Below are 15,780 nucleotides of genomic sequence, written 5' to 3' on the forward strand. Positions count from 1 at the left end.
TAGTATATAGTTTATTTTTCATTCAAAAACAGTGGAGTCCACAAGTTAGTTTGCGTTTGCACATCATATGACTACTTCTTTCTTCCACAAAAATATCGTGGCACATTGTTTTTTGTTTTTTAAAAACGGTGACGTGGAATGGTAAAATTGAGAATTAAATTATCCAGGGTTAATTAACTTAATCTCTAGAAAGATCCCGTCAAATAAGCACATAAAAAAATCTAAGGATTTAGCGTGTGTTTAGTAGGAAGGAAAATAAATGAGTTTTTTATTTTATTTTCTTATGTTTAGTATGTAAATAAAAAATATTATTCTGACGGTATTTGGATAATAATCTAGACAAATACTATAAAATGTGAGGTAAGGTGAGGCTATGTGGACTGAGGGTGAAGATGAAGTGGATGTGCTGAAAGGTGAGGAGTACACTAGATACAATTAATATGAAATATCACTGAAACTTATTTTCCTTATTTTTACAAATACATTTATTGTAATTGTAGTATCTTGAATTTCCAAACGAAGATTCTGAATGGCTAATTTTTTATTATTATTATGAGACAGTAAACTTTTAGAAGAATATATATAAAAACTATAAATCCAACGTACTCCATATGTCAAAAACAATTGTGTTTGCACTGCCGTAAACTTTAGTCTTTCTATTTTTTATGAAGCTTAGTCCAAATAGAGAGAAGTGAAGTAGGTATAACCGACTCTAACTTAGTTTGATATTAATATATTCTTACAAGTTACGGTCATTATTTCTAAATCACTAACATTACAAGCAGAACGAACTCAGCCACTCAGGTCTCGCAGGTGATTCCTATGCCTTGTACTAGCAGAACAAGAACACTAATACGCTCTCATGGGTACACTGTTAATTATATCCTAATTTTGTCAGTTTCTCAAGATAAATATACATATATTCACATAAATTAGGTTGTAACCAGGGACAAAGTCAGATAAGATTAAGGGTTAATCCAAATATTTTATGCTATATAGTTAGAATTATTCACAGCCCTTCGGCTTCTTTCACATATTTACTTCTTATTTTGAACCTTTTTAATGAAAAAATTGACTTTGTCACTTATTGTAACTTGTAATTAGCCCCCATTGCAAAGTCCTGTGTGTTCCAATTAATTACTCTCTTGTCAATATTATTATAAGTCGGTTGGTAATTGGTATTGCGTATGAAATGAGGTCCATAAAATAGTAGTTTAGATTACCTTAATCCAGATTCTAAAAAATGCCATATTCATACAATGGAAAATGTACTTTTCACATATATAATGGAATACTTCATTTCTTATTAATCCCTTTTTATTAATGCCACTAAATTGTCATATTGAATAGTGCTTGCTATTTACTCCACAGTACAACTTTTGTAAGCAGCAAAGTGAAAAGAGCTAAAATTTGACGATAATTTATTATTTGGGCACTTTGATGATTCTGTTTTTCCATGCTAGCTGGCCTTGGCCGGTTGCCCAAATTAAGAAAAGTTCGAAATTTTTTAGGCTTTTAATTTTCATTTTATTGAAGACTAACATTTAGAGTATATTAACAGAGGCGTATTCAAGATTTTAGGATAATGATGCACTATTATGAAAATGTGGATCTAATTAGTTTAACATTTAGTTTCTTATCATTTAAAACCGTTAAAATTTTAAAATTACATGTCCAAAATTGAAATGCTTAATTAATTAAAATACCAAAAGTGCTATCAATAACCACTTAGAGAGGTGTTACCCAATTTTGGAAAGAAAAATAAAACAAGATAGATATAAAAGTCAAATTTCTAACCTCACTGAGAGGTGTACCCTATCATCATCACATTATATGATACTTCGAGTGTGGTTTCACACATCTATATGTAACAAAAAATTAAAAAATATAACACTACTATGTATAATTTTGGAAGGAAAGCATAAATCCAATGACCCCCTCCTGCATACGCCTCTGAGTATATACAATTATCACCATGAATATTGATGAATGGAGTTAGCGCTTTTCAATTTGATGTATCATACATCACTAGAATGCTAGTGTACAAATGTCAATAGAACCTCAACTACTAACGATAAAGGAAGCTACCTAACTCTAAATAAAAAGAAGCTTATTGGAATTAAACCATTGAGAAAATTCTAATAAATTAAATAAAATAGTGGAAACAGTCAAATTTAACATATGTAGATGTTCTTCAGAAAGAAAAAAAAAACTTTAAATTTATAGTTATCTGCTAGAAAGTCTTGTTCAGATTAGTATTTATTTGATGGCCAACTCAAGCTATCCTATAACTAACATTTACTTAATTATTTTTTCCAAATTTTCAGAACCCATTTTTCAAATGTCTCGTTTTGCCTTAAACAAAGTCTTTTACGCAATCGTGGAAATGTTTAGGAAATAATTAGATAGACCCTATAGAAAGTGAGATTAGGAAAATGTGAAATAAAATTTTAGCTGAGGACACAAAAATAAAAAAGAAACAATGAAGAAGGAAAATACATACTTCTAATAAAATAGTATTATCCGTCTCAAATTATCTATCGTGTTTCTCTTTTACATGTCCTTTCATTACATTAATTAAGAAGACACTTATTTCGTAATTAAGATGATTTTTTTTACTATTTTACCCTTATTTATGAATATAATCTCACTTCATTGTATAGTTACTCTATTTATGTGTTATCAACCAATAATTGAGGTGTTTGTACGGTAATATTAATTTTGCCTTAAACTTCTAAATTGACAAATATTCTCTCAAGGACTGATAAAAATAAAATGACAATTTTACTATATCACCATTTAAATACAAAAAAAATCAATATTTTGAAAAATGACCATAATTAATAATAAGAGAAATTAAAAACTAAGTGATAAATCATCTTTTCATTTTTCAAATTGAACAAGAGTGAATATATAATGTTAGTATAGTGAAAAAAGTAATTTAAGACAACTATTTTTTAAAAGTACGATAAATAAAAAATTTAGACGGGAGAGTATATTAATCGTGATTTGTGTGTGTACATTTCTTAATTAGAAAATATAGGTGCCGCCTGTGACTTTCGTTGGTGTACAAACTTCTGTCTTCTTATATAAAGCCATTCATTTCTCATATATTTCTCTTCATCTCTCAAAGCCTTTACACATTGAATTATTGTATTTAGAGAAAATGAGGCATCAAATTTTCTTGTTATTTGCTTGCACCACAATAGCTCTTTTAGCTTCTTGTTCTTCATTGGTTTCAGCTGAAGTTGTTGAGCATTCTTTTCATGTACGTACTATATTACTAATATCTTCTTCTTTTTTTATTTCCCATGCAAAATATATTACTATAGTCAACTCTTCATAAAACCTTTTTCCATAGAAATGCATATAGCAAATTAGCAATTATTTAGATTTTTCATTAGACTCTATTTCTTTTCATCTTCTCTTTTGATGTTTCTTCTTAATAAGATGATTGTCTATATATGATTTGCTTTAGATTACACGTTTTAAAAAGATTTTTTTGTTCTTCATAAAACTTTATGTTCAATTAATTACTGCTACATGAATTGAGACATATATATGGAGTATAAATCATTTTCATTTCTTTCTTTCAAAAATCATTTCCTTTTTGGAAAACATTTTAATTTATAAGCTATATTTCAAATTTGAAATACAACTTCTAATTAGATTTGAAATTTTCATGATGAAAACGCTGATTTTCATATAAAGTGAAAATTATTCCGTAAAAAAGTAAAAACATATGACCAACGGGTCCTTATAATATTCCGTATGATATATGATAGATATAAACATGCATGTATCGAATTGATAGTCTGACCATGTTTTCCACTTGTTACACCTCATCTAATAAGTTTTATTTAAGAAAAATGGCAAAAATAATTAAATTGCATTTGGTAGAACTTCTATCTTAATGTAGGATTTAACTAATTATATATACTTCCAGTAAATAATTGTCTACATTATTAGTGTATTTTAACCATGATATATATGATAATATGACAGGTTTCCTACCATATTTTTGAAGTTGTCAATTACACTCATACATCAAGAGTTGTTATTACTCTTATATCTAATTAATAGAAGCTAAAGTACTCTTTAATTAACTAATTAATGTATCTTTAATGATTTTTTTTAAAAATATATAGGTGCAAAACCGTACTATAACGAGATTGTGCCGTAGACAAGTAATTACTGCTGTAAATGGAAGTCTTCCTGGTCCAACCATACGTGTAAAAGAAGGAGACACCCTTGTGGTTCATGTCTACAACCTTTCACCTTACAATCTCACTATTCATTGGTAAGTTTTCATTTCAATTTCAATTTCAGTGGCCGAGTCAAGATTTAAAATTTATGATTTTGACTTCTGAACTTGTCACTGAACACCTAGCTTGTTTTTTTTTCTTACCCCATGGGTCAAGATGATAGTGTTTTCATTACTCTCCAATGAGACTCGAACCTTCAACTTATCGTTGATGGTGGAGATCAATGTGCTCAACCACTAGAGCTAGTCTCACTTGTCCCTTAACTCATTTTATTTACTCACCTCACAATTAAATATTCTCTCCATTTCAATTTGATTGTTCTGTTTTGACTTGATACGGAAAGTAAATAGAACTTTTGAATTTTGTAGTCTTAAATTAAAGAACTGTAGAATGCATCAACATGTCTTTTAATCTTGTGGTCTTAAATATTTTATGTAGAAAATCAAAACTAAAGAGTTGCTAAAAGAGGAAAGAGAACATTCTTTTTTAAAGGAACTAAAAAGAAAAGTAGGACAAACAAATTGAAACGAATAAAATATTTATTATTATAATTACCTAATACAAATAAAATTAGATAATCAAAATGTGGCAACTATCATTATCAGATTAGATAATATCATTACGTAATGTAAAATAATTAAAAAGTAATGCAAGTTTTATAATTAATTGATGCAGGCATGGAGTTTTCCAGCTATTAAGTGGGTGGGCTGATGGACCGGAGTTTGCGACCCAGTGCCCGATCCGACCCGGACATAGCTACACATACAAGTTTAAAATAACAGGACAAGAAGGGACTCTATGGTGGCATGCACACGTGTCATGGCTTAGAGCCACAGTTCATGGTGCACTCATTATTCGCCCAAAAAAAGGCCACTCTTTTCCTTTCCCTAAACCTTATAGAGAATTTCCTATTCTCTTAGGTAACTTTAATTAATCCTTCTTCACTTATGATTTTACTTTGATGTATAGTAGTAGTAACTGCTAAGTCGCTTTTGTTAGAAAGCGTTTTATCTTTGATATGAAAATTACGGTGAAAATTTAAATTTAGTTGAGCTTCAATATGAATATCGAACATTGGGTGAGAAACAGATAGTATATTGGCCCAAGAGCTTAAACAAGCGATATGGTCGGTGATGATTTTATATATGGTGATTCAATTCATTTGGGATTGAGATACATGACAAAGTCACCTTAGGTGAAGGGTGGTTTAATGCACACCTTTTTGTCGAAAAATCATGTGGTGTACAGAGATTAAATGTTAGCTATTATAAGTGTATATTTAATTTTGCAAACCCTTAACACAATTGATCGAGAAAAACTTGCCATCCTAGTCTTGACACCTCTTCAATTCTCTGAAAATACATACTACTTAAATAAGTAAAAACAACAACATATATGGTGAATCACTTGGCTTCTTCATATATTTATTTCCTTATATTTCGACTCTTCTTAATGAAAATTCTGATTCAAGATTACTAGCTACTACAAGAATGGGCATATGGAGTGAAATCTAACCTATTGATAAAACTAGCAAATGAAGAATAATGTTTTATTTTTCTAATTAAGAAAGGAAATTATTGAAATAATTTTAAACATGTTAATGCAGGAGAATGGTGGAATGCCAATGTTGTGGATGTGGAGAATGCAGCGCTAGCAACTGGCTCAGCACCTAATAACTCTAATGCTTACACTATTAACGGCTGGCCGGGCGATCTTTACCCTTGCTCTGTTAATCGTAAGATTTATTCAACGAGTTTATAGCCTTGGCCGACAGGCCAGGTAATCTTTGAAATTTTGTTGTCTTGCTAACATGAATTTTCGTTTTCATTTGTATTAGAAACGTACAAGTTGAAGGTGAAACACGGAAAAACATATCTCTTACGTATCATCAACGCTGCACTCAATAACCAACTTTTTTTCAAGATCGCCAATCATAAAATGAAAGTTGTCGCGGTTGATGCTGCTTACACTGATCCCTATGTCACGGATGTAGTTGTCACCGGGCCGGGCCAGACGACTGACGTCCTCTTGACGGCCGATCAACTACCGGCGTCGTACTACGTGACGGCTAACCCCTATGCTAGTGCAGCCGGGGTGCCATTTGACAACACCACAACTAGAGGAATTATAGTGTATGAAGATGCATTACTACCATCAACTCCCATAATGCCAATTCTACCTGCCTTTAATGACACACCAACAGCCCATAAATTTTTCACTAATATAACTGGGCTTGTAACTGGCCCATTTTGGAACCCACCACCTCGAAAAGTGGACGAACACATGTTTATCACTATTGGGCTGGGCCTAACTGCTTGTGGAAAATCAAGAAATGCAACATGTGGAGGCCCAAATGGACAACGATTTTCGGCTAGTATGAACAATGCATCTTTCCAGTTTCCAGACAAGATTTCAATGTTGGAAGCCTTTTTCTACAATGTTGGTGGAATTTACACTACTGATTTCCCAGACAAACCACCATTGAAGTTTGACTATACAAACCCAAATAATAGCATGAATCCTGCTATTATAATGACCAAAAAATCAACAAAAGTGAAGAAAATTAAGTTCAATTCCACAGTTGAAATTGTGTTCCAAAATACTGCTTTGATTGGGATAGAAAATCATCCTATTCACTTGCATGGATTCAATTTCCATGTATTGGCACAAGGCTTTGGCAATTATAACCCTGCAGTCGATAGGAAAAAATTCAACTTTGTCAATCCACAAGAACGTAACACAATTGGCGTTCCAGTTGGAGGATGGGCTGTCATTAGATTTCGAGCTAACAATCCAGGTAAATATATATATAGCACATCCATTTGAAATATAATTTCTTTTTATAATCATATATGTTACGTCCCACCAGCACATATATGTCCCACCAGCACATATATTTTTGCCTCAAGTGGAATTTAAACGATACATAGTTCTCAATCATTTTTTTCATTTACCACTATGCCATACTTTTGAAACAAACTTGGCATGGTTGATAAATTTGTTCTAATTATTAATGTGGAAATTACAGGTGTATGGTTGATGCATTGTCATTTGGATGTTCACTTGCCTTGGGGTTTATCAACAGCTTTTGTTGTTGAAAATGGGCCAACATTATCAACTATGCTACCTCCTCCTCCACCAGATCTACCTAAATGCTAGATTATTAAGTTCCTTCTTTAATTTTTTGGAGTGATTATATGATTCTTGTTCAGTTTTGTTTTTAATTTTTTCAATTGTACAAGTGAGTCATTTGTTTTCTGGTCATTCTTTTGACTTGTTAAACAAACATGGGTTATTTAGTTATATCATTCTTTAAGATTCTGTTAAGTGTAATGTCTCATCCTTGTGTTTTTTTATTATGATAAATAAGATTTTGTCTTTGGGATTCCCATTAAACAGTAAGTAGTATTTTACTTTCAACTCTTTATATATACTTACATCACCAAAATAAGATTTTGTCTTTGTGTTCTTTATATATACTTTCATCACCAAATCAGCCACAAATGGCACTTTCATAGGTTATTCCAAAGTCCACATTGTCATACCCAGTATAATCCTACAAGTGGTTCCAGCTGAAATACTTGGAATAATTCTACCACTTCTACTAGGAGTAGCCTTTTTAGTGCTAGCTGAACGTAAAGTAATGGCTTTTGTGCAACGTCGAAAGGGTCCTGATGTAGTGGGATCATTTGGATTGTTACACCCCAGCCAGCTTGTTTACGATTTCTGGAACCAGTCCTCTAATTCCTCCACCGCCTCCCCCACAGATATGGTGGATCATCAGCACCCACCCATGATCCCTAAACCAAAAGCAAAGGTTCCATCTTCTAGAATGTTCTCTTGCCACCTCTCTAATGAAGATGGAAAGATCCGATGGACCCTATTTCTGAAGTTAATAGGGGAAATGCCTAATGTTCCACCACAGTGATTCTAACCCAAATCCAGGTTTATCATGTGGCTACTGATGCATGACAGGTTACTATTAACAGCTGATAGAGCCAGAACTTTACCCTCCTCCAATTTGAGGTCGGTTTTTGGCATTTTTTTAGTAGTGAAATGTTGTGTCAAAGGTGTGAGGAAACAAGAGACCACTTGGCAGAGTACACCAGAAACTATCGAATAGACTCCTCAGATGGCTGCAAAGAAAGCCTAACACAGCAAGGTCCTCTTCACTGGACTGTCAAGAATGCAAAGGGGATACTTCAGGCATCAGCTGCTCAGATTTTCAGAATGGTGGTAGCTGAAACAGTGCATACCTTGTAGATTGAAAGAAACCAACTGAACTACTAAGATTGGAAAGAGAAATATAATGCGGGGAATCGAACCCCCACCAAGTAGATGAATATCCATGTATCAATCAACTGAACTACTAAGATTCCACGGTACTTAATGATATGAATGGTTAGTTACCAAAAGAAAATATAAAACCTAGTCATGTGATCTTCAACCTCACGAGCTAAGAGGAATTTTCTCCAACCCATTTAGGAGCCAACTACTATCCCAATTAACATTAAGATTTCAAACCCTGATTAGTAATTAAGAAATAAGAAAACACAGTCCAATGACAAGGTATTATAAACAATAATATGGTTATCAACATTTGGTAAACTATACGGCTTTTCTGTACTAGCAGTAATTTCGACAGAACCAAAAAAAAATAGCCATTGGACCTCATTTTGTCAGCAAGTTAGGGGATTATCCTCAGCTGTGGGAAGTAGATGCACCCTTAGGTAATGTTTCTGATGCTGTAACAAGATTTTCTGGCGATTTAGACCTTATTAGTGGTCGTCGTAAAAACCTGAGTGGCCATCTTTTAGGTTTTATTTGTCCCAACAATTTCATCTGTTCTCTTCTAAAATTTCTGTTTGCGTACCATTTTCCACCTCGAAAACCCAAGCCATACCTGAAATCAAAGGCACAAAAAGCAAATCAAAGGGCATACCGCATGTGTACCAAATCAGGTTTTTGAGTTCTTGATATTTTCTAAGACAGTTGATGAGGACACCTTTCTAGCTTTTTTTCAACAAAAGTTTCTAAAATTTTAAAATTATATAGAGAAAGAAGAGCTGCATAACAAAATAAAGAATTATGGTGAGAGGGTATGTAAAAGCGAGTCTGTGTTTGTTGAGACTATTTTGATCATTTAACAATAAATTTGAAAATTTTCCATGATAATAAGAAGCAATGAGAACTTCTTATCAACAAAAAAACTAAAATGATAGAAGTACTATAGGGTTATAGGGCAATGAATAGAACAAGAAAATGGCTATCTTACCAATATTTAACAAGCTGGGTGAAGGGGGAAAAGAACAAAAAATAAAATAAGAACAAGGTTAACTGCTAAGAAGAAAAAATGACAAACCCGAGAATTAGTGCGGTTCCAGCAGTTGCAGCACAAGCCGGAATACTAATGGATCCAGACACAAGCTTCTTAAATTCAGGATCTTCAATTTGATAATCTTTCTTCATCTGCCAGATAAAAAGGTCATGTTAAGAACTAATGAAATTTAGAAGAATTGCTTGTGGCACATAAGAAAACCAACGTGGTCCATGGGAACTGCTAGAATAAGACTGATCATGTGAGAGCAGTTTATCAAAGGCGAAAAGCGCCTGATCACCTTTGCAATGGAGTACCAAGATCTTAATATCTCATGGAACTAAGCTTTTGTTAGCACTTCTTTTCCTTTTTCCATGTTCATAAAGCTTAGTTCCATGAGATATTAAGATCTTGGTACTCCATTGCCACACAGAGCCAACCTTTAGAGACCGCAAAATGAAACTTCCAAAACTAACCTATTCGGGTAAAAAAGAAGCCATGCAATAAGGAATCAGTGATTGTTTTGGAGCTGAACAATATGTTGACAAGGATACTCGGGGAAATAACCTATATATTGATGTTCGACTACTCACTCTGTTATAACATTTTATTTTGGGATAACAAAGAAACCCCTGCTCAGTTGGTTAGCTGGCCAACATCAAAGTTAGAGCACAGGTCTGAAACCAGTAGAAGTGTGGGCCTGCCCCTCTACCCTTCTCCCACTTAGATACCAGATTTTAGTAGAGTCACATTTGTGGACATCTTCCTATGCCACATCCATTTTGTATTTCTTTTACCAGGAAACAAAGCAATGGGGGCAATTATTTATGATAATTTGTTCGTGGTTTTATTTTTTATTGATTCTTACATGAGTACAATCAATTTGTAGCAGTTGAAAGCAAACAAGAGGGGATGGTGGTGGATGTTGGAGAACGAGTGGTTTGGCCAATAGAGGTAGGAGAACAAACTAGAAACAGATGAATGGAGAAGTACCAGTTGTCGGGTGACAATGAACATGATTACAATGGAGTCAAAAAACAAAGAAAGTGATCGGCGGAAAAAAAAATGAGAGTCTTGACAGGTAAAATCTTTGATATTTGTAATCATCAGATTATTTTGGCCAGGCCAGCCCCCACTTTATCCTTCTGCATGCCCACCCATTGGCATTCCTATAAGAAGCATTGAGTCACTTGAAAATTGAGTGTTTTTCGTAAAAAACCACATCCTTCTGTAAAATTTTCTACTTTTTGGTATACTGCTTGTATACATGTGTCTTTGCCTTTCATTCATAAAATGTTATTACTTTATCAGTTGTGGAGGATTTTCATTAGTCTCAGGGGTTTTGCTTGGGCTATGCCTAACAAAATCACACATCTTTTGTACAGCTGGGGAGAAGTGGGGGTGGGAGCTGCAGACATAGATAGATGGAGGATTGCCCCAGCCTGTATTTGGTAGACTGTTCGAAAAGAAAGAAATGCTAGATATTCTGAGAGCAAGAGTTATGATCTTCAAAAGATAAAAAAAAAATTGTATCAGGCTTTTTTGCTCCTGGTGCAAACAGATGTATTTAGAGGACACTGAATCTATTATAGATATCCTAGGTTCCTGTTAGGATTTAGATTCAGTTTCTTACATTTTTGACAAGCTGTAAATATGATTTTCAGTGCAACCATGTACTGGTTCAGTGAATATTCACAAATGATACCTTCTCAACAAAAAAAAAAAGGAGAAGAAGGTAGCACACAAGCTGGCGAACATGTAAAACCTAGTTAACTCCACAGTCCATACTCCATACCATGCTTAACAATAGTTGAATCTTAAACAATTCAGTCCATATCCATACTATGTACAGAAGGTCAAATTCCATATCTGTTCTCTAATTACAAATTACCCAAAGAAGACAACTTTGCCACATCTTCTCATTGCCTTGGGGTCTGGGGATAAAAAAAACTACTCAAAAGTTTTATGCGACACTCTATCACAAATAATTCAAGGTTGTAATAATTTTATTTTTAAACTTCATGTATTTAATTGCACTAATTTTTCTCAAAAAATAATTACACTAATTTGTAAGGGCGTATTGTTTAAGAATTAATCCCAACAAGCTTACACCCCTTCCTGTATTGCACTCCAAAAATCCTCTTGTGTAGTACACATCTTATTCTTTTGAACAGAAATAGTAAAATAGTTGTGGGATAACATTATTCTGCAATGAAAACTTACAGCTTTCTCTATAGATTCAAGCCGTTGGTCAACTCTCGATTCATGAAGATGTCGTAAAGTATAACCTGCAAATGTTTGACAACTTAAATATGGCATTACCAAAGTATCTAGGGAAAGAAGAGTAGCTGATATAAACATAAAACGAACAAGAGATTAATGCATGCACTTCTAGCACGTATTTCGCAGATAATTCTAAGAACCAAGTCAACCAATTTAAGCCAAATCCACATTTGTGCACCAAACAAGACAATTCACAATGTAGCCAAGGGTTCAAATCCAGATAGACCACGTATCATATAAGAAGATGAAGGAGATACTCTAACGAAAAAACACACTTGACGCCGTCAATCAAATGTTGTGCTGTGAATATACAAGAGAAGCATCAAGCCATCAAAGAAATGCAAAGCCAGACGCAATGAAGTTGGAGGCAAAATGTAACTTTTACATATTCTAATAGATAGGTCGTATGAACATCCCTGACAAACAACCTTAAAAATCTTATTCACTCAACTGTCAGCTGATCAATTATGCAAAATAACAGTCTCACTGATGGGCAAGATATCTAAAATTATAGGTCATATTCAATGGATCAGAACTTTTCGCATATTGGAAACACTATAATATGCTTGTGGTCAGCTGACTTTACAGTGTTTATAGAGCTAATAGACATCTTATTTGTCAGGAATGGAGAAATTCTACGAGTTAATTGACAGATGAGCATGTTGGAGAGCAGATCAAAGTTCAAGTTGCAAGCATAATGGTAGCAGAACTATATTGAATGGTAAGAATTTACTGTTTAAAATGCTAAAGTTATGAATTCTACTATATTTTATAATTTCTTAATTACAAAATGTGTAATCATTTCTTCACTTCATGTCAACTTTTACTTCATTTTTGCCTTCTCCATCCCTTTAATGTACCAGCTCCTTGGTTGTCCTCAGCATAATCTAGTCAATTCCCACAATGTCTAGTATCAGATCCCAGATTTTCTTGGTGAATGAGTAATGAAAGAAGAGGTGATTGATATCCCCATTTTGCCTTCACTAAAGGCGAGTGATATCCTCATTTTGCCTTCCACTTTTAGTGAATGTCTGCTACATATATTAACGATTGACCCCCTCTTTCTAGTGATTTTCATGAGTTAAGCATGCTCCCTAGTCTACTATCCAGGTGAAATACTCCAGCCTCAAAGTGCCTTTTACCTCCAAATACACTCCCAAGGCCAATCACAAAGGTAGTAGAAAGGTCTCTTGGTTGTTTGTACCATGCTTTTACTGTAAATTTTCCTTTTGCATCACCTTTCCAAATTAGAAAATACAGGATTACTGTTGTGAAGCTGGAGCAGTAACAAGGACACAGTGTCCACTTCCCAGTCATTTAAGCTACACCTGAAGTTGAAATTCCAGCCCTGATCCAACCAAAATCCTGCCAAAACTTGTTCGTCCTCCCATTTCCAACTTGAAGTGAGGTGTTTGAATGGAAGGAGCTCCGATTAAAGATTCAAATCTTTTGCGTTACGAGTTGGATTTGGCTGCTGCAGGAACCTAAAGGATTTCTGACTCGTCAACAAAAGTTTGCTTTAGTTCTACTAATTTAATTTCACTGCTCTAGGCATTCCTCAGCTGCTAATTATCTGGATGTCAAAGATGGTTCTGACCAGTATAATAAACTTATTCAGAAGTCGAACCTCCTCACACCAGACCTGATATATCCTTTGTTGTTTAAACCTCAATCAATTTATGCAGTCTTCAAGGGTTCCTTGCTACATTCTCATGTCCTCGAAACATCAAGCAAGATCCTACACACGGTTTTTCTATGCCTCTTTGCTTCTTTTCAACTCAAGTTTTCTGAACAGTGACCAAGGAGACCAGTTTTTGTCTGTGTGGTTTTATTAGGTACCAGATTGCTCTGTTGGAAGTCTAAGAAGCAGCTGACCATTTTTTTAATCTTCAGCAGAGGCTGAATATAATTCGATTAGAGAACTGGTGGTACAATTGCCTTAGGTATTTAGACCGCTAGATGAACTGATTGTCACATCCATTACTTTTGTCCCTTGGACTGTGACAATCAAGTATTCATTTACCTTACTGGATCCAGTTTTTTTTAAACGCACAAAACACATTGAGCGTGATTGTCATAGCAGGGAGGAATTGATTGAGAATATATGTCAGTTCATTTTACGCTTATCTGTCTCAATAGGCAGATCATTTTACTAAGCCACTACCATACCCTACCTATAATCATCTCCTAATCAGCCTCCAACTTGAAAGAGGGTGTTGGCAAGAAGGCTTACATGCAAGAGGAGCTCACTCAAGCAAAGAAGACTTCGTCTTCACATCATTAGCTCAAGAGATTGTAGGTGATTAAGTAGCTAAAGTTCTTTTCATTAATCAGTCTGTTCCAGTTGGTATATCATTTGATTAAATACTTTGAACCACATTGATTTAGATATGGTGCATTGCAAGTAGCAGCATCTTGTATATAACTGGAGTAGTGTGTGTTACACATAGAATGAAATTATTGAAACTTCCTTCAAGTTCTTTCTATATTCTCTCTAAAAGTTTTGACTTGTGTATGGTGTTCAATGAATTTTGTCAAAAACACATCTTTCTCAATGACCAACCTCTCCCATTCAAGTTCTTTTCTCTTTTTAAGGGACAAGTTCATTTTCATTCCCTCCATATGGAAAGTGTGAAGCAACTTCACTAACCAACGAATTCCCTAAAATCGGATGACACAATGCAAACTAGAATAGGCTAATTGATCCAGGTAGTGAGTGACAAGCTCCAAGCAAAAGACACAGCGTGTACGCTAGAAAGTGTATAGGCAAGTCTCTTCTTACTTATTAAATGAAGAATAACTACTCTCTTACATATCAAAACTTCTTCACAAGCCAAAGAATGAAAAACAACATTAAATGGTAATAAGTGAATACCCAAAACTCCAACAAGAATTAGCATTTAGCAAGCAAGTTAATAAAAGTGAGGACAAAACCATCAACATACCGAACCATGCTGTAGCAACCGATGCTATTGAAGTCGAGATTGTGAACACCACCTTATGCCTCTCAAATATATCCTATTCCCCAATAAAATCACACCAAAACAAAAGAAAGAAATTACATTTCCACTATTACATATGTTTATTCACACAAAAAAACAACTTTAATCCAAAACCCATAAAAACAATCAAATACCCATCAAAGAATCACAAAAAAAAAAGCTCAAAAAGAAGGAAAAAGACAGTACCTTTGTTGAATAAAAAGTGTCCTGAATAGCAGACCATGAATTAGAAGCTTTTCTTTTCAACTGAGGCACTGTTAGACGATTAACAATTGATGAACCAGATGTTCTAAACCGCTGCAAACCTCTGTACATGTACATGGCTTCCAGCAAATTCGCAAAAAAAAATAAAAAATACTAAGAATTATCAAAATTTAGGAGAATTGGGCTTTGTTTCTTCGTATATTAACTTTGGCAAGAGAGAATTAAGCTAATTTGCCTCGAACTGTCTTCAGTTCAGAGTGATTAACTTGCGGAATGGGCAAAGTCTACTTGGTTTCAATTCATCTTTTTCGCCATTTATTAGAATTAAAATTTGGGGATTTGGAGGCGCGGATAATTGACTCGTTTCAAGTGTTTTCAGGTTAAAATATTTATTTTTACTATTTTTATAATGAATAAGATAAAATTAAATTCTTAAAACAACTTTTTAAGTTAAAATAATAAAAATAAGCTAATAATTACTTATAAATTAAAATTTCTACTTTACGATTTTTGACGTAGAAGTCATAGGCTAATTCATACAACCTCCAACTTTTTATAATTTCAACATTGTCCTCAATTACAAATGCTTAAAATAAATTTGATAGTTTATTTACTTTTATTAAAATTAAGATGTTTAAATTTAAATATGTATCTTAATAATAAAGATATGATAATGATATTTGTTATTTAAGCATTTAAATATATATAA

General features: G+C 33.7%; 2 protein-coding genes across 2 annotated transcripts; one reads left to right on the forward strand and one right to left on the reverse strand.

The window, feature by feature from the left end:
• The first annotated feature begins 3,142 nt into the window (after positions 1 to 3,142).
• LOC102582004 (laccase-7-like) lies at positions 3,143 to 7,661 on the forward strand. Its single transcript, XM_006357913.1, has 6 exons — positions 3,143 to 3,268; positions 4,149 to 4,300; positions 4,941 to 5,185; positions 5,872 to 6,000; positions 6,103 to 7,062; positions 7,294 to 7,661. Exons 1-6 carry the CDS (start codon positions 3,167 to 3,169, stop codon positions 7,422 to 7,424), a joined length of 1,719 nt encoding a protein of 572 aa, XP_006357975.1. The 5' UTR covers positions 3,143 to 3,166; the 3' UTR covers positions 7,425 to 7,661.
• A 1,114-nt stretch (positions 7,662 to 8,775) lies between these two features.
• LOC102582333 (uncharacterized) lies at positions 8,776 to 15,434 on the reverse strand. Its single transcript, XM_006357914.2, has 5 exons — positions 15,054 to 15,434; positions 14,811 to 14,883; positions 11,806 to 11,870; positions 9,628 to 9,734; positions 8,776 to 9,168 (listed from the first exon to the last, which is right to left on the reverse strand). Exons 1-5 carry the CDS (start codon positions 15,186 to 15,188, stop codon positions 8,967 to 8,969), a joined length of 582 nt encoding a protein of 193 aa, XP_006357976.1. The 5' UTR covers positions 15,189 to 15,434; the 3' UTR covers positions 8,776 to 8,966.
• Between the last annotated feature and the right edge of the window lie 346 nt (positions 15,435 to 15,780).

The sequence above is a fragment of the Solanum tuberosum genome, unplaced genomic scaffold (genome assembly GCF_000226075.1).
Source record: "Solanum tuberosum cultivar DM 1-3 516 R44 unplaced genomic scaffold, SolTub_3.0 scf00262, whole genome shotgun sequence".
In the NCBI taxonomy this organism is placed as follows: domain Eukaryota; kingdom Viridiplantae; phylum Streptophyta; class Magnoliopsida; order Solanales; family Solanaceae; genus Solanum; species Solanum tuberosum.

What these genes read in the sequence shown, in the direction of transcription:
- LOC102582004 (XM_006357913.1), top strand. Translation starts at nt 3,167, where the DNA reads ATGAGGCATCAAATTTTCTTGTTATTTGCTTGCACCACAATAGCTCTT. An exon ending in TTGTTGAGCATTCTTTTCAT is followed by an intron (nt 3,269 to 4,148) that starts GTACGTACTATA and finishes AAAAATATATAG; the next exon opens with GTGCAAAACCGTACTATAAC. An exon ending in AGAATTTCCTATTCTCTTAG is followed by an intron (nt 5,186 to 5,871) that starts GTAACTTTAATT and finishes ATGTTAATGCAG; the next exon opens with GAGAATGGTGGAATGCCAAT.
- LOC102582333 (XM_006357914.2), bottom strand. Translation starts at nt 15,188, where the DNA reads ATGTACATGTACAGAGGTTTGCAGCGGTTTAGAACATCTGGTTCATCA. An exon ending in GGTTGCTACAGCATGGTTCG is followed by an intron (nt 11,871 to 14,810) that starts GTATGTTGATGG and finishes AAACATTTGCAG; the next exon opens with GTTATACTTTACGACATCTT. An exon ending in TTGAATCTATAGAGAAAGCT is followed by an intron (nt 9,735 to 11,805) that starts GTAAGTTTTCAT and finishes TTTATCTGGCAG; the next exon opens with ATGAAGAAAGATTATCAAAT.